Source organism: Eptatretus burgeri, chromosome 17, assembly GCF_056783735.1.
Source record: "Eptatretus burgeri isolate ZD-2024b chromosome 17, Ebu_testis_v1, whole genome shotgun sequence".
NCBI classification, from domain to species: domain Eukaryota; kingdom Metazoa; phylum Chordata; class Myxini; order Myxiniformes; family Myxinidae; genus Eptatretus; species Eptatretus burgeri.
The window spans coordinates 43,996,266-44,014,756 of record NC_140977.1 but is presented as its reverse complement, the minus strand read 5'-3'; the positions used below and the strand labels follow the sequence as shown (position 1 = coordinate 44,014,756).

Sequence of the window (18,491 nt, the reverse complement as noted above, 5' to 3'; positions counted from 1 at the left end):
TTTTTAGGGGGTAGCCGATTTCAGTTTGCATCTTCTCCTCGGGGGTTTGTCGAATCTGACAGGGGTTTCGGTATTTGGTTAGCCCAATGGCACCTGCATAGCCCCACGGAGCTCGATTTTTCATTTTCATCCCAAGGTCAAGGTCACAAGGTCACAAACTTAGAAAATTGCGAATTTTGACGTAAAAATTATCTTCTCCGAGGGGTTTGTTGAACTTGGCAGGAGTTTCAGTATTTGGTTAGCCCAATGGCACCTGCATAGCCCCACGGAGCTCAATTTTTCATTTTTGTCCCAAGGTCAAGGTCACAAGGGCACGAACTGAGAAAATTTCGAATTTTGACATAAAAATCATATGACCGCCCAAACTTTGAGAGCTAGGATGACAATATTTTTAATGCATAATCTTGTGGTCATTCCCCTCCTAAACTCTTGAAACCATTTTTTTCTATCTCGAACACCTTGCCTGTGGCGCCCCCTTCAAGTTTGTTTTTACGCTGATTCCATCAAAGTATGGATAAACCGAGGAGTGCGAAATGCCATATAGCCTATATGACGTTATATTGTTCCTGGAATGTTCCAGAGGAAGTTTTGCACCAAAGGTCATAATCCTTGACCTTTGACCTTTAAAATTCACAAAGGTCAAATTTTCAAAGTTGTGGGAATCGAACCGGGTTTTCGACCTTCCTCGACAAACTAACTCCAATAAGCTATAGCACGTATCCTGTTTCCTTATTTTAATGTCCACAACAATGTTTTGTGACCTATAAAGGTTATGCAAAGGTTAAATTTTTAATGTTGAACGAAACCGGGTTTTCGACATTTTGTAGCTAATAACCCGTCACTCTCGTACCACATCATGTTGATCATTTTTATAACTTGGTCAAACATTATCACATTGTCTCATCCTTGACTTCTGAAACAATCTACATCGTCAAACCATCGATGCTCGTGAACCATCGTCGTCTTCAGACTTGTTACTATTACAGTGGTTTATTTAAATTAAATTGTAATGTTTAAGATATAAACAATGAAAAATTGTAAAAACTGTACTGCGTACTGTTGCATTTAATCAATTATAACAACTAAAATAGAAAAATTAAAGAAAGGGGATGCAAACACTACGTTACCTGCTGCCGCTGATGTCTTCTTGTTTCTGGAAGTGTTGAGGGGAAGGAGGTAGAGGAGTTATGGAGGGGGATCATATTTGTCAGATGAACATGGTGAAGATGGTGGTGTTGATGATGGTGACGGATGTTGAATTGGAGAGGGTATGAGATGCGCTTTAGCTTTTTGACCGCTTGATGTTGAGGGCTCACTGGCATCGTCCTTTCGTTGTTCTTTCCCTTCCTTTTTGTGAAAAAAATAAAAACAAAGTCGTCTGAGCTGCCTTCATCTGCTATTCTTTTTCAATTAACTTATAGCAGATGATTGGACATTTTGGGCCACTTTTGAGCTGCATTCTGTGTGGGGTCATCTTCATCGAAGATGGCGAGACCCGTATCAATGAGGTGAAAAGCCTCAACCATCCTCGTACTCGTGAGAGTACGCAGTAGCTCAATCTCTTCACTTTCTGCCTCCGACTCCTCCACCTGACATTACTTCTCCAGCATTAGAAGGTCCTCATTTGAGAGCTTCTCCCGGTTCGAGTCCAGCAACTCCTCGACATCACCCTCCTCCACCTCACCAAAACCGACAGTGTTGGCCATCTTGGCCAAGCTGACAGTCTTGCTGAAACCCTTGAAGCTGTGAACAAATCGAGGGCAAAGTTTCCCCCATACACCATTCATGCAGGAACGGGTGACTTCCTTCCAAGACTCCTCAACATTACGTGGAGCATCCCTTATTGTAAAGGCCATCCAGAATTCCTTTGCAGTCATCTGATTATTATCAGTTGATTTCACCAGGTTTGCAAATGTTGTTCAGAAATAATACACCTTGAATGTAGCAATCACTCCCCGGTCCATGGGTTGAATTAGAGATGTCATGTTGGGTGGAAAAAACACAACCTTCATGTTCTCGTTAAGATCCTGGATGGATGTTGGATGAGCTGGGGCATTATCGAGGAGGATAATAATTTTTAAACTCAAATTCTCCTTCTCACAATATTCCTTTAACTTGGTAGCAAGTTGGAAGCGAAAATATTCACAAAATATTTTGCCTATTATCCAGCCCTTGGCATTTGAACACCAAGAGACAGGCAAACATTTTTTAACATATCCCTTCAGAGCCATGGGATTTTCTGAATGGTAAATCATTAACGGTTTCAATTTATAATCACCTTCAGCGTTACCTCCCAAAATCAGCGTGAAACAATCTTTCGCTGCTTTAAACCCAGGTACGCTCTTCTCACAAGAAATGAAAGTCCTACATGGCATCCTCTTCCAAAACAGACCAGTCTCATCAATGTTGAAATAATTTGTTTTGGAGAATATCCACCTTCCTCGATAATGGCCTCGAGAAATGCAGGAAACTTCTCGGCGGCATCGGTGTCGGCAGCAGCAGCCTCTCTGGTCATTTTGATGTTGCCATAGTTGTAACGCTTCAAGAAGTTCGAAAACCACCCAGAACTAGTGTTAAATGGCTTCACTTCACCTTCCTATCAGCTGTATGATCACCTCTTTCATACTGTCCTAAAACATCCATTTTTACTTCAATAGTGATGGCCTTCTTCTGTCTTTTGCTCACACTACCAACCTCGCAACACCACAGACGCTTTCCATTCATGATTGCAAAGGCAACACTTATTACAGCGGCACAATTCACGCACAAAATAGTAAACACTTCACCAAACACACGAAGCTAAGATGGAGGATTTCCGGAAACTTAAACACCATTCACCAGCAAATCATCACCCAAACCTCCAACAACCACCTCACAATAAGGTGAGTTAATTTGCAATAATACAGAACTAGTATGACATGAACACTTATTTCAATGTATATTGTTACGGCTGTGGAAATTTGCATTACACCATGAAGGGCCCGTAGATGAGATATCTCAAAGTACATGTGTAGTTAGCCCCAAATCCGTTGTCTCGAGGGAATTTATGTGATTCATTCGGGCTGCGACGCTTTGAGTTAGGCGTTTTTCTGTTCTATCTTTATTTTGAACCAACCACATCTCAACCGCCATCACACAACAACCACCAACCACAACACCGCTTCACAACAACCACAACCACACCTGCCTCTCAACAACCACGCCATCCTCACCACTCCGCCAGCAACCGTCAACATCTCCACGAACACAAAAGGTGAACAACAACAACTACCACCCCGATTTCCCAGGTAAACAAGAATGACGGTTGGAACTCAACTCCCACCCCAATTTCTCTAGTGGAATGTCCCCCCCCCCCCCCGCGTGCCGCGAAGGGAGGGGCGGGGTGCCAGGGAAATAAAAGGGCGCACGGAGGTGCCGCTGAGAGGTCAGAGGAGGTCAGGTCAGGGCGGTCGGTGAGAGTGTCAGTGTCAGTCGGTGGTTCATGGTCTTCTGCCCGTCTGGGTCTTGGAGAAGCGGTCCATAGAACGACCCGCTCGTTGGAGCTTGCAGTCGGTGGAGAGTCCGGACGTCGCGGAGGGGACGCGGACTGGAGGCGCCGCTCTGCCAGCTGTCGCGCGGACCTGCGCGTTCGTACAAGGAGCGCCGGAGAGAGCTCGCCCAATATCGCACCGCGAGGGTGCAGGTAACCTGCAATGGTCTTGTGGGACTCGTTCGGTCTGCCAAGTCCCACGCCATAAAGGCCCACGGGCCCCGTCTTCTCCCTGTCTATGAGGGTGCTTCTTTCCTTTGCTTTTGAGTAAATGTGTGTTGGCGCCGTCTGTAAAGTAGAACTGTATAAGTGTTGCCGTGTGTACGCGTAGTCGGTAGTAAATCTGTGTCATTGTTTCTTTTGTTTTAACTGCTACATGTGCATTTTCACTGTTTGGCTGTATATGTGTGCTTTCCGTGTGTCGCGTAATAAATGTGCATTGTGTGAACTGTTTTCCCGTTTCGCTTCGTCTTTTCTTTATTGACCCTCCATCCTGCTTCACGTAAAGGGTTCGTAGTGGGCTTAATACGCCCGGTAATTAATCTGAACCATCCAGGTCGGCGATAACACCGCTTGGTTATCCCGATAGCACGGAACGGGCCGCCCAAGCGGCCCGTGTCCGGAGTCGACCTGTGGCGAGGTGCGATCACCCGGTCGACCATTCGCGCAGTTTTTTTTGGGGTTAGTTTTTTGGGAGCCTGGAACACATCCCCAATTTCCCCATACATTTCATGATTCCTCCAACATGAGGTTATCCCAGAACGTATCCTCCGCGTTGGAGAAAGTTTTAATATATTTTTTTAAAACGTCAGAAATCCAAGTCAAAGTTTGTGCAACTTCAAACGCTGTAATTTTGTTATCGTTATAGATAGAAACATCATTTAAAAACCACAAGAATCCTTGTTTCAAGCCGAAGCTGATCATGTGATAAGGAAAAAACAAACAAACAAAAAAAAAACAGTGGGGTACGAAATTTTACATTATAAACGGGTGGTTTACATGTTAACTAAAGCACTATTTTCCATGATTGTAGTGAAGTACAATACCAAAAACCGATAATTAGTGGTCATGGAAGGGTAACTGTGTTATGGTAGTGCCAAAACTAGTTATAGTTACGAGAAAAATGGTAATAATGGTGACATCACAGTAAAACATAAAACACAATAGCATGACAATAATGGAAACAATGATCAGAGTAAACAAAGTTATTAATAAGACAAAAACGTTATTATCAAACTCACGTCTTCAGGGGGCAGTGCGTTGACTAACAGCTCCAGCAATTATTAATAATCTGTCGTCCTTGTCATGCAGGGGTCGTCAAAAGTAGGCAGGCCTAGGAGGGTGTTGGTACGTCGTTATGGGAGAGAGGTAGGACCTCCCATGGTGACGTAATCGAGGTTGATGTTGTCTGGGTCATCAACCTCTGATTCTGCATCAGACAAAACTGGTTGTCACCTGAATGCATCTCGCATTGACCTCCCACCCAACACAAACGGTTAGATGTAGGGCTGATGAAGTCTGTGAGGGCCTCCAAATCATCCACCTTCTCCTTCTGCAACAACAGTTCAGAGGCATACTATAGTGGGAGGTCCTCCCTGGCGAGGTTGAACTCTGCAGCTGAGAATCTCCTCCTGCCTTGCATGACGCGGACTTTGGTAGCTGCTGCATCCGTGGTGTCATAATCCGGCTTCAGCAGATATCCCTCCTTGTACTCAGCTGCAACAACAATCTGGGCGGCTGAGGAGAAGAGTCTGCCAGCAACCTTCCTCTTGATGATACGGCCGAGCAAGAAGTTGACGTCCAGGAAGCTCTTGCGAACCATGTGGAGGACAGCGTAGGGAGGAGTAACGCAGGTAGCGATGATGTTGCGGTACTCCTCAGGTGTCATGACGATATTGTGGCCCCGGAGCTCCAAATCGATGTGGCCAAACACAGCATTACAGGGCAGGTAGGAGTGGCCAGACACTAAAAACGAGAACTCCACCCGTGCTAGACGAAGACTGTGCAGCTCTCGTAACCCCATAAGCAACATCTGGAGGTTTTTATTTTGCCCGGCACAGTTGTCAGCAAAGATGCTTACTGTAATCCTACCATCCACACACTGATGCCCCAAGGTCATATCGAGCCACCTGAGGATACAACTGGCTACCTCAGACGATCCTCTCCCTGCTGTTGACTCATCCCACACAAACAATGTTGTTTTGTTGTCATTCAGGTTGGTGACGGCAAAGTTATAGACCCACAGCTTTCTTTTGTAGTAGGCCTGGCCTACTGTTAGGCGGGGAAAAGGCAGGGTCTGCTGCTGGTCGATAACTATGGCCATCCTGAAGGGGTCTGGGTTGGTCTTGGCCGTTTGAAATTCCTGTCGGGCCCTGCGGTACCGGATTTGGTGCAACCGTAGCTCCTCTTGCTATACCGGTTGGTGGTGCTACGGCGGCTCACAACATTGGCAGTCCGCTTCCTTTTTATTGCCTTCGGTTTGACATGGCCAATAATGTAGTTAGTTTGGGCCTCAAAATTTCCAAGGGCCCAAAAACCAGCAAAAATAGCCTTCACCTGGTCCTGCCCAACCTTGGCAAAACACCCGTCACAACAAGGGGTGCCAAGCATTTGCGCCCTTACGTCGTCTCCTGTGTAAGGGCTGTGGTACGCTTGGCCACCTCGCGCACCCACGTTTCTGGCTTCCGGGAACGCCTACGTCCACGGCGTCTATCACCATCACCTTCACTTTCACGATCAGCCCCATCACCATCACTAGGACGTTCACCATCACCACCACATGCACCACCATCACTAGAACCCACGTCACCACCACAATCACTGTCACGTTCACGTGAAGCCCCTTCACCACCATCACATCGAGCCCCTTTACCATCACTTTCATGGCTAGGCCCTTCATCACAATCACTTAGTTCATGGCTAACCCCATCACCACCAGCACCAAGTGCAGGGTGAGCCCCTTCACCACCAGCACCAAGTGCAGGGTGAGCCCCTTCACCACCAGCACTAACCTCACAGCTCTGCCCTTCACCACCAGCAGTTTCACGGCTCGCCCCTTCACCACCAGAACTTTCACTGCTGCTTTGCCCTTCACTAATGTCATCACTCATAGGGCTATCATCACTCGCTGGTGCGTCCCCTTCACCAAGCATCACACGAGGTCGAGCGCCATCACCACTACGCCTCCTTGGCCCATAAACCTTAGACCTTTTGGATGAATAAAAACGTCCAACACGAAACTTTACTGGGCTATCAGCACTACCTGATGGATCAGGCATAGGGTTATCAACATTGTCACTGTCGGAAGACATGATTACCCTGATTACAAGGATTACAAGACACTGCACTACGGAAAATCCAAGAAGCGTAAAGACGAAGCAAGCGTGGTCGTGGAGGAGTGGGACGTACGCTTGGGTTGAGGTGGGAAAGTGATGCCAGAACCATGGTGTATTTTCAAGGAATTGCAAACGAAACGCCAATAAAGACGGATACCACCGACAAACATTAAAAAAAACAATGCTAATAATTCGAGTGAAACGTATAAAAATAATAGTAACAATAATCGCATGATAACAATAAAAACAATAAAGTTTTCTCCTGGATAAACATTGTCTTACGCTCGGTTGAGCTGGCAACTGTGGTGGGAGGTGTGGGGGTGCAGCACGCTGCACCATGCCACCTCCCACCAAGGAAGATTGCCGTGGGCACTTACAACATTCCTCCTCGGACTAGAATCCAGCCAGACGCGGCTGGCGAAACAGCGCTTATGAAAGTTTTTTTTTTTTTCGCGAGACTTTCAGCCCTATTTCGGGTGGAGTTTTGGTGTAAAGGCCCGGTCACACCTTGACGTTTTAGCCAGCGATGGCAACGTATTAAAATGTATGTAAAACGCTGGCTGACGTTGAACTTTTGATGTTTTTTTTTTTTAAGATTCGGAAGTATTCATAACGAGTTGGTCATATGCATAACATATTAGTAATGGACACAGAACGTTTCGTTGTGTTATAGATAACTTATACCAACGAATGCTGACCTGTTGTCGGCCTACACAACCGATGCCCAACGATAGTCTAACTTCGGCATAGCGCGTTGCACGCATCGCCGACGATGTCGTGACGTAGCCTATTAAAAGGCTGACGCACAACGATTCGAATCATAACTGCCGTAGAAATGGAAGTGTCAACATCGCGGTCACACCTTGGCGATCTTGCCAGCGTATGCCGACCTAAGAAAAATGTGTCTAAAACGTTGGGGCACGTCAAATACGGTATGAGTAAGTTTGGTATACGTGAGTACAACACTAAAGTACGCTATCATACGTCGTAATAAGTAGAGTACGTCAAGAAATTTTAAACATGTTCAAAATTTTACGACGTACTCGGCGTATGACACACGTTCCGCATGCGATGGGGATAAGTTTTACACACGATATGTGGACGCTTACACACGTCCACAAACGCTACTTATAAGCTACTCATAAGTCGAAACACGTCGCGGTAATGTCTTTTTTACGCGAAACTTATTTCTAACTTGTGTTTGACGTGCTTTGAACCAATTCTTTACGTAGTCCCAACACACATCGACGTATGTAGACGTATTCCAATGACGTCTTCCGGTCGACAAAAAAAAAAAATAAATGAACGTGTTTCTAGGTTACAACTGCCATATAAAGACGTGTTCCCAGCAGTTTTGGGAATTGGTATATAAAAATGCTGCTCATAAAAGGGGAACCTAACAGTGTTTTCGAGTTCCTTTTTGAGTCGATGTCCATGTCAGCAGTATCAGCAGTATCAGTATTAGTATAAGTATTAGTATTAGTAGTAGTTTGTTCATGTTGGCAGTAGTAGGTGAGTGTGAGAGGGAGGGTGTGGGTTATGATGGATCCTCCTTGCGTCCGCGTGTCCACGGGTAGGTTCATAGGCTGCCACTCAACGATTTAAATGGCTGCATCTCCACTATTGAAAGTAGACGCTTGCGCTCAACAATTGGATTTTTTTTTACACTCAACGACTTTTAAACGGTACCACTCTGCTATTTTCATTGTTTACAATGAACGATTTAAATTGCTGTCACTCGCCTTTGTTTTTTGACGCTGGCGCTCGGAAATTTTAATCGTTTCTATTGAACGTGCTAAATCGCTCAAACCCCACTATTGAAAGTAGACGCTTGCGCTCAACAATTGGATTTTTTTTACACTCAATGACTTTTAAACGGTACCACTCTGCTATTTTCATTGTTTACAATGAACGATTTAAATTGCTGTCACTTGCCTTTGTTTTTTGACGCTGAGGTTTTGAAATTTGAAGCGTTTCTTCTGAACATGTTAAAACGCTCAAACTCGACTATTTTAAATAGACACTGCCGATGGACAATTGGAATCATAGCCAAGCTAGACATCGAAGTGTGAACATCCTCGTCATGCCGAAGAAAAGTTTGAAGAATGCTGCAAATAAGTGTCCTGGCCGTGGCCGTGGACGCTGACGCAAGGACGATCCATTATACCGACGTCTTTCAGCCTATGAGTAACTTAAAAGTAACGTCTGTCGATGTATGGCAACGATTGCGTAACGTGCCAACAACACGTTAATCATAGGTTAGAAATAAGTTTTGGGTACGCTAAACATTACCTTGGCGTGTCTCAACTTATGATTAACTTACAAGTAGCATGTGTTGACGTCTGTCAACGATCGCAGACCGTGCATACAACTTGTGGCCAGCGTAGCGGAACGTGTGAGTCATACGCCGGCATACGTCGTGAAATTTCAAGCATGAAAAAATTTGAGGACAACCAAAAAGTACAACGTTTAAAGCCAGCGTACAACGACGTATGGCAGTGTTTTTCAGCGTGCTCTCAATGTTATCAAAACTTACCCATAACGTATTCAACGTGTGCCAGCGTTTTAGAAAAAAAATTCAAAAATCGGCATACGTTGGCTAAAACGTCAAGGTGTGACCGGGCCTTAAGCGACGTGCTAGGATGATAGGGGAAGGGGTAACATAGTGCTATATGGCATTAACTCCAAAATGGCCCATGTGTCCCTTACATCACTCCTCCTCGTGATGCTATATATATATATATATGTATATATATATATATATATATATATATATATATATATATATATATATATATATATATATATATATATATATATCTTTCTGTGACGCTTATCATTAGTTATCTGGACAGTTAAGTCGGTAGACAGACAATTTTGCAGAATCGCGAGTCTTTTATATTTGCAGACGTCTCCCTTATAAAAAGAGCCATGCATATTCATTGAAAATGCATCCATTAGCTCCACTTTCTAACATCAAGGCTTGCACAAATAAATACAGTGGGGAGAACAAGTATTTGATACACTGCCGATTTTGCAGGTTTTCCCACTTACAAAGCACATAGAGGTCTGTAATTTTTATCATTGGTACACTTCAACTGTGAAAGACGGAATCTAAAACAAAAATCCTGAAAATCACATTGTATGATTTTTAAATAATTAATTTGCATTTTATTGCATGAAATAAGTATTTGATACATCAGAAAAACAGAAGTTAATATTTGGTACAGAAACCTTTGTTTGCAATTACAGAGATCAGACGTTTCCTGTAGTTCTTAACCATGTTTGCACAGACAGCAGCAGGGATTTTGGCCCACTCCTCGATACAGATCTTCTCCAGATCCTTCAGGTTTCGGGGCTGTTGCTGGGCAACACAGACTTTCAGCTCCCTCCAAAGATTTTCTATTGGGTTCAGGTCTGGAGACTGGCGAGACCACTCCAGGACCTTGAGATGCTTCTTACGGAGCCACCCCTTAGTTGCCCTGGCTGTGTTTCGGGTCGTTGTCATGCTGGAAGACCCAGCCACACCCCATCTTCAATGCTCTTGTTGAGGGAAGGAGGTTGTTGGCCAAGATCTTGCGATACATGGCCCTATCCATCCTCCCCTCAATACGGTGAAGTCGTACTGTCCCCTTTGCAGAAAAGCATCCCCAGAGAATGATGTTTCCACCTCCATGCTTCACGGTTGGGATGGTGTCCTTGGAGTTGTACTCATCCTTCTTTTTCCTCCAAACACGGCGAGTGGAGTTTAAACCAAAAAGCTCTATTTGGTCTCATCAGACCACAGGACCTTCTCCCATTCCTCCTCTGGATCATCCAGATGGTCATTGGCAAACTTCAGACGGGCCTGGACATGCGCTGGCTTGAGCAGAGTGACCTTGCGTGCGCTGCAGGATTTTAATGCATGATGGCGTAGTGTGTTACTTATGGTTTTCTTTGATACTGTGGTCCCAGCTCTCTTCAGGTCATTGACCAGGTCCTGCCGTGTAGTTCTCGGCTGATCCCTCACCTTTCTCATGATCATTGAGGCTCCACGAGGTGAGATCTTGCATGGAGCCCCAAACCGAGGGAGATTGACTGTTATTTTGAACGTCTTCCATTTTCTAATAATTGCGCCAACAGTTGTTGCCTTCTCACCAAGCTGCTTGCCTATTGTCCTGTAGCCCATCCCAGCCTTGTGCAAGTCTACAATTTTGTCCCTGATGTCCTTAGACAGCTCTCTGATCTTGCCCATTGTGGAGAGGTTGGAGTCTGATTGATTGAGTGTGGACAGCTGTCTTTTATGCAGATAACGAGTTCAAACAGGTGCAGTTAATACAGGTAATGAGTGGAGAATGGGAGGGCTTCTTAAAGACAAAAAAACTAACAGGCCTGTGAGAGCCAGAATTCTTACTGGTTCAGGTCAGGTATGGGAGCATGTGCCAGAACAGCACGTCGCTGCGTCCAAGCTGTTACTGGTTGGTAGGTGATCAAATACTTATTTCATGCAATAAAATGCAAATTAATTATTTAAAAATCATACAATGTGATTTTCAGGATTTTTGTTTTCGATTCCATCTTTCACAGTTGCAGTGAACCTATGATAAAAATTACAGACCTCTACGTGCTTTGTAAGTGGGAAAACCTGCAAAATCAGCAGTGTATCAAATACTTGTTCTCCCCACTGTATATAAATAAACCTCAACAGTTTCCCATTGTCATTAAATTTCGGTTTGCATTCCTCATTTCTAACACACTTAGGTACACCTGAATTTGTTCTCCACACATTATTGCGATTCAACAAGTCAGTGTGCCCAAAATGAACGAATCACTTGGTACAGGAACGTTCATCAAAGAAAAACATTTACTTCCTTTACTTTGTTGTTTTGGAAAAATGGTTTTGTTGGTGTATTCATGATGCGTTTGCTACAATATCTGTTCAACGGTTGCAAGAATCACTGCCTGGAGGCAATCAACTGGTGAACTCATTGAATGTCTTGCTACAAACCACACACCACACAGCAGCCGCTGAGAAGATCTTCATGTTGATTTAGCTTCCAAAATCACCATTCGTACACCTTCCACTAAAATGATCTCAAAACACAACCAAAACTGCTCTCATCAAATCCCTCACACCCTTTTGATTTTGAGATTTGAGAAACCTTGTTGTCCTCAAAAGTGCATGGTTTTATGGTGGTTTCTTGTTCACAGGTATGCATAGACAAAATTAAGCTTGGTTGCCCGGATGGCAACCATGGGGAAATCTGTTATTTTTGCGCAAATACAAGATGGCCGTCATCGACCGGGCTGAAAATATAACTTTTTAGGTAATGAACTTAAAATTACACATGAGACATCTTTTCCATATAATTTTGGCACGAGGAATCGAGATTTAACCTTATTTTTGTGATTAGAAGTAAATTTGAGGTCAAGTTCGAGTTCCTGGCAATTGTTTGCCGTGTGAGATACATTTTGAATGACAACAAGGTCACTATTCTGACAACTGGACGCTCACATACGACATTAATGCGAGTTACTAATTCATTGTTTTGTTTTTACAGATATGGCTGATTCAAAGTGCATTCTTCCCGTGTGTCACGGTGGAGGGGAATTGAAGAAATTCGCTGATCAAGGAATCAAGACATTGATCTCCTGTGCCAAAGCCCGTGGAGATGAAGAGCTACGTGCAAAACTACAGGACATTGTTGATGGTGGTGGTGATGCTGTTTGCATAGAATGTCACAAAGGATGCTACTGTACTTACACATCAAAACAAAAAATTGAGAGACTTCGTAAATCATAGAAAAGAAAAGCTGAAGATGATTGTGTTACAGTGACAACAAGATCTCGCACACAGGCAACAGGCAGTGGTGCGTTTGTTTACAAACGTGACTGCATTTTTTGTGGCAAAGAATGTTTACCTGTTGACGACAAACATCCAGAAAGATGGAATCGTGTTCGTCAGTGCATGACTAAAGAACGTTTTGACAAGGAAGGTAATCCCATCCCAACTATGAAAGATGCCATCATTATTTCTGCTGAGCAACATAATGATGAAGTAGCCAGAACGGTCAAGTTACATATTGGATATTTGGTTGATCTCCCTGCGGCTGAGTGCAAATACCATGTACGCTGTTATAACAGTTTCATGACAGTACCTAAATATGCTGATTTTCCAACTGGTGTTGCAGAAGAAAGTGCCCTAAAGAACATCATAGAGCGCATGAATTGTAACAGGTCAAATATGTGGAATAGCGTTGAACTGCATTCCCTGTACTGTGATCTTGGTGGCAAACTCACTCGACGTGATATGTTTGGCAAACGAACAGACTGCATGAGTAAGGACGTTATGTTAGTTCGGGTAGATGGATGTGTTACCATTGTTGGTTTCCGTGAGTCCATTGCTAACCATCTGAAAATGGTTAAAGTGGATGATGCAGATGAGAGGAGTATTGATTCTGTGTAAGGCAGATCAATAAGGAGGTACGCTCAGTCAAGTACAACAGTGCCAATTATGACCTCTCAGAATTTACACAAGCCAAGACAATCAAGGCAACAAGCCCAACTTTACTGAGGTTGATTTCAGACTTAGTGTCTGGTGGTGAAATGACCAAGAAATCTCTAAGCCTGAGCCAGTCAATTCAAAGTCATGTTGTAGGTACCAGAAATCAGACAACATTAGGACTGGCTGTCAAACTACTGCACCGCCATGGCAGTTCTGATCTTCTAAAGCTCCTTCATGAACACGGGTTCACAACGTCATATGATGAGGTCCTGAGATTCAGGAAATCCGCTGCTCATTTTCTCGGTGACAATGCTCAGCTTCTCCACCAATTCATGGGTTTGAGTAGAACTGCTGGCGTGATTTTTGCCTGGTTTGATAATCTTGATCTGCAAGTGTTCATGCCTAATGGTCGGCGCACTACTCATGTCCTCTCACATGAATTTCAGCAACCCCATCCTGCAGGCCTTCCTTCTTGAGTATGGGCATGCTCACCCAGGGAAGAGCGACCTTATTATCCCACGACTGTCTAAGAAAGCTGCCCAGTCTAGGACAAGCAGCAGCTCATCAGGGAGCAGCAGGGACAAGCAGCAGGGAGCCTTCCTCTGCAGCACTACACTGGGCCATCCAAAGTGAACCCCCCGCTGTGGATGCAACCTCTGGATTTTCCTACCAAGAAGTGTGTGCCCGGCAAGCTAGTTTAGCTGCTGCACAGGAAAAGGACATGATGTGGCTAAACACAGTCAGCACACAGGTGAACGCCATGGAATGGGGTGGGTTCAACAACCAAGAAGCATTCACCAGTCATGCAGAAAAAAAGCCAGCAAGTACCTACATGTTCGGACCCCTTATTGATGCCAAAGCTTCTCATCCAGACACTGTAGTGACTTCACTGGAGTATCTTCAGAAGTCATTGACTGATATGGGAATGGCTTGTGTCCACATCTCTGTGGATCTCCAGCTCGACATGGTGGCTTGCCAAATGAAGTGTCATGACGTTGATCGCTTTAAAAATGTGATTCTGAGGCCTGGGATAATGCACACTGTGCAGTCCTTCTGTGGTTGCATTGGAAAACTCATGCATGGGTCTGGTGTTGAGACTCTCATCAGTTCAGCAGTCGGGGGCCTGGCAGGAATCATGAGTGGCAAGTCCTGGGTTCGATCAATGAGAGCCTTCCGGATGGTTTTGACTGCCCTTCTCATTTCCTTCCTCACCACCGGCCCCCAAGACATTCCATTTGTTGTGCAGCTACCTTGAGACATGCAGACAGCACCCAACTGGGAAGCACTGGCTTGATAACTTCATCAAGCCTACTCTGCTTGTTCATCAACTTCTGTGTAGTGAGAGGGAGGCAGACTTCCTGCTGCAACAGCTAACACTTGAATGCATGCTTCCCTACTTCTTTGTTGCTGGTCACCATCACTATGCCCATTACATTACCCATCACCTTCTGGAGATGCGCTATCTGCTGCCACCAGATGCCAAGTCAGAGCTCATATCAGGTGCTTTTGTGTGTCGTCACCAGGAAGGCATTTGGAATGGTGTGAGCTCTGATCAGTTCGGTGAACAAACTGCTATTAGAATTGGCAAGGGTGGCCTCAAGGGTATGACTCTTTCTCCAGAGATGGTGACAGAGTGGATCGATTCCTTTCCTGTCACTGCCTATATCTCAGATACAATGGAGCACATCTACCCTGACTCCTCAAACAAGGACAATGAAGACCAAGTGAGAGAAAAGGACACAAGAATCAGACCACGTCACAAGGAGGAGGGGAAGAAAAGGAGAGAACTTGATGCAGATGATCGGCGCCGGATTTTACTTGAATTGTCGAATGTGTCTCATCCTCTTGAGAATCAGTCACCACATCTGTACAACATTGCCAATGGTCGAATTGCTCCCCGAGAAGCTGAAGTGAATGTTGAGGATTCCGTGGTTATAGGTCAGAAAATGGTTGCAGAGTTCCATGCATCCCTTCCAGGTGGATTCCATGCAACCATCTCATGCCCCATCAAGACAATGGAGCACTTCCAGAAACGAGTGAAAATTGGGGACAAGACGATCTTTGATCAAGAAACTATCTTCCTCAGGCTGCTGACTATTGGACAGCAAAGACAAATGGAGCGAGGACCTATCTTCCAGTTTGAGCTCTGCGAATTCCCCCCCTCAATGATTGATGAATATGGGTGCTTAAGGAAAGGCAACAAAGCACCACTGGCACACAAACTCTGTGTTCAGGCACAACAGCCTCTGCAACCAGATGTTACCATTGTTGACGCGAGCCAACTTCTCTTTCATATTGTCTGGCCTTTCAGGGGAACTGACTCAGTCTTAGTTGAGTCCATCAAGACAAGGCTGTCTACCATTGCTGGTCAGAAGATCTTGGTCTTTGACAAATATTATGATGTTTCTGCAAAGGACCATGAATGAGTGAGGCGTGCTGGCATTGGTTCCATCAACTATGACCTCACAATAAACACACCCCTGCCTAGTCGAGACGCCATCCTGAAAAACAAGCAGAACAAGTTGCAGCTGTCCAAGGTTTTGAGTACCTATAACTTTGGTGAAGGAGTTACTGTGGAGAGCCGTAGCCATGGTGCGTTCAACCATGATGAAGCAGAAATTACAACGATCTCATACCTGCTCATGGCTGCTGAATGTAATGCAAGAGTGATATGTATCCTCTCTGATGACAATGATGTTTTTGTATTGATGGTTTACTGGGTTTACCAGCGCAACATCCAGGCCACAGTGCAGATGGAAAGGTGGGATGGAGCAATTTGGGATATCAACACCACCTGTGACCAGCTTGGCCCCAAGTGTCTGCAGCTTTTGGGAATGCACTACATCACTGGCTCAGATACCACGTCATACCCATACGGCAAGGGCAAAGTGTCAGCCCTGAAGACACTGAGAGCTGGCAACTTCCCTGGTTTGTACTCCGCACTTGGCGAGCTGAACGCAAGCCATGAACAGCTCATGGAAGCAGGGTGGACATTCTTCTGTGCCCTGTATGGTCAGCCAGAAGGTACCACGATGAGTGAGATGAGGTACTATATGTACACAAGGAAGTCTGGCAAGCCCCTCAAGCTCATGGCATTACCTCCAACTGAGATCAATCTCTTCCTACATATTTTCTGTGCACATCTACAGACAGTACTTGCAAAATAAGCTGATCAGCAGACCCCACCTGAACTTGACATTACAAAATATGGATGAGACATCAGAGATGGAATCGCAGTGCCAGCAACTTCTGCTACTCCACCAGCCCCTTTGGACCTCATGGATGTTGTGCGGTGTGGATGCAAAGCAGAGGGGAAGGCCTGCAGTACTGCAAGTTGCAGTTGTCACCATGCAAAGATCTCCTGCACACTATACTGCACTTGTGGTTGCAGCGACAAGTGCTTCAACCCACACAAGACTGTGGAGGACAGTGAAAGTGAAGTGGAAGAAGGGAGTGTCGAAGCAGAACTGGAAAGAGATGAGGATACGGAAGGGGACGAGTACAATGAATGGGAATGAACAATACGTAAGTTGTCTACTCGGCTCTATGTCCTCAGTTCCTAAGATGTCCAATATGATGACATGACAACGTGTATGCTTTCTGATTATCAACATACTGTTGTGAACCATTCATGACTTCACTTTTGCATTGGTGTTGCATAATTTTCAGCAGAAAATAGTCATGGACATTTCATGTGAACCTCTATTTATTCCTGAATGTAAAAAATAACCCCAAAATTGAATTCCTCATGTCAAAATCATATGGAAAAGAGGTATTACACAGGATTATATGTTGACCGATTAAAAACTTAGCCCCATCGTCTGACCTGTAGCGGCCATCTTGAATTTATGCAAATTACAGGAGTTCCCCAAGGTGGCCACCCCAGCAACCAAGCTGAATTTTATTAATGGACCCATGTTAGTCCAAAACAATCATAAAACCATACACTTTCCATATTGACAAGGTTGACAATGGAACACATAATAACGGCAAATGGACTATAGAGGGGAACTGTGTGCATACTCAGAGATCATCCTGGAACCCCTGAGGTGGAATTAGGAACAGGAAATTCAAGCTAAAATCGTTCTGTAATTGAGAAGATTCTTTGAGCTCACCATTTGCACGGAAAGAATCTTCACTCAGCTCTTCCTTCACATGAATGGTGTTTGACGTTGGAAGAGCGTTACCAGGGAGACCCCTCCTCTCACCTGGACCCATTTCACCTGTACAAAATCAAATGCGAGAGCAACAAGTCATCTTCATTCTTGAATTGCACGTCATGTTAAGCATTAATAGTTGTTTTTTTTAGAATAATATTTTCTTAATACATGCAAAATCTCATATCAGTTCATGCAAGAACAAGGAAAGAGAGGATAAAAAAGCAACATATCAACAGTGGTGTCGGAGGTGGACGCAAGAAGAAATCGGACGAAGAGATAGGAGAGGAGGAAACCTTCAAGTAAGAGGGTTCGGTTAAGTCGGGTAATGGGAGATGAAATGATTGCTGGAAGGGATGGAAGTTGACAAAATATGGTGAATGATCTCCAACTTGAATCCCTGGATGGAAGGGACGAGTCAATCAGCCTCAAGAAGATGGTTCCACAAATTGGAGAGAAGAAAAAAAAAAAGAACAAAGAACAAAGGTGGTGGTATAAGCATGGATTTGGGGAAATTTTCCAGGTCAGAGTTACTGGAAGAATGTGGGCATCCGGGAGAGGGCTGTGGGCTGAAAGTGCAGAGGGAACCAGACCAGAGGAGAGGCGATGAAATATAAAATAAATAAAGTGTGCCCGCAAACCGTCTGCAATGTCAGTGCAACAGGTCTTGTGTTTCTGCCTTTCAACGTGGGAGATGAGAGGATGTTGAGAGCTTGATATGAAAGTATTCCGGAGAGACAGATGTTATGTTGGGCGCCAGCCCAGAGAGGAGAGCAGCACTCCATTGAAATGCAGACAAAATATGGTATTGCATGAAAAGTACTATTATTTATAGAATTACATTGAATGCACCTGTGTATCTTCACTGAGATGGGATCTGCGGTGAGCTTTTTAGGCCAACTTTGCTGTTGGGTTAGCCCTGGAGAGGTCATACTTGACAGAAAGGCTCTGACGTTCAAAAGATTCAATTACACCGATTACAATTT

The 18,491-nt window shown here is 44.6% G+C and overlaps 1 protein-coding gene across 1 annotated transcript in view; it reads right to left on the bottom strand.

Moving 5' to 3' along the window:
- LOC147009927 (uncharacterized) overlaps nt 1-18,491 on the bottom strand; it is a 91,137-nt gene that overhangs the window by 50,351 nt on the left and 22,295 nt on the right. Inside the window, exon 5 of the mRNA XM_085861213.1 lies at nt 17,464-17,571. Within this exon, the coding sequence (XP_085717339.1) occupies nt 17,464-17,571 (108 nt within the window). The remainder of the gene's footprint in view (nt 1-17,463; nt 17,572-18,491) is intronic.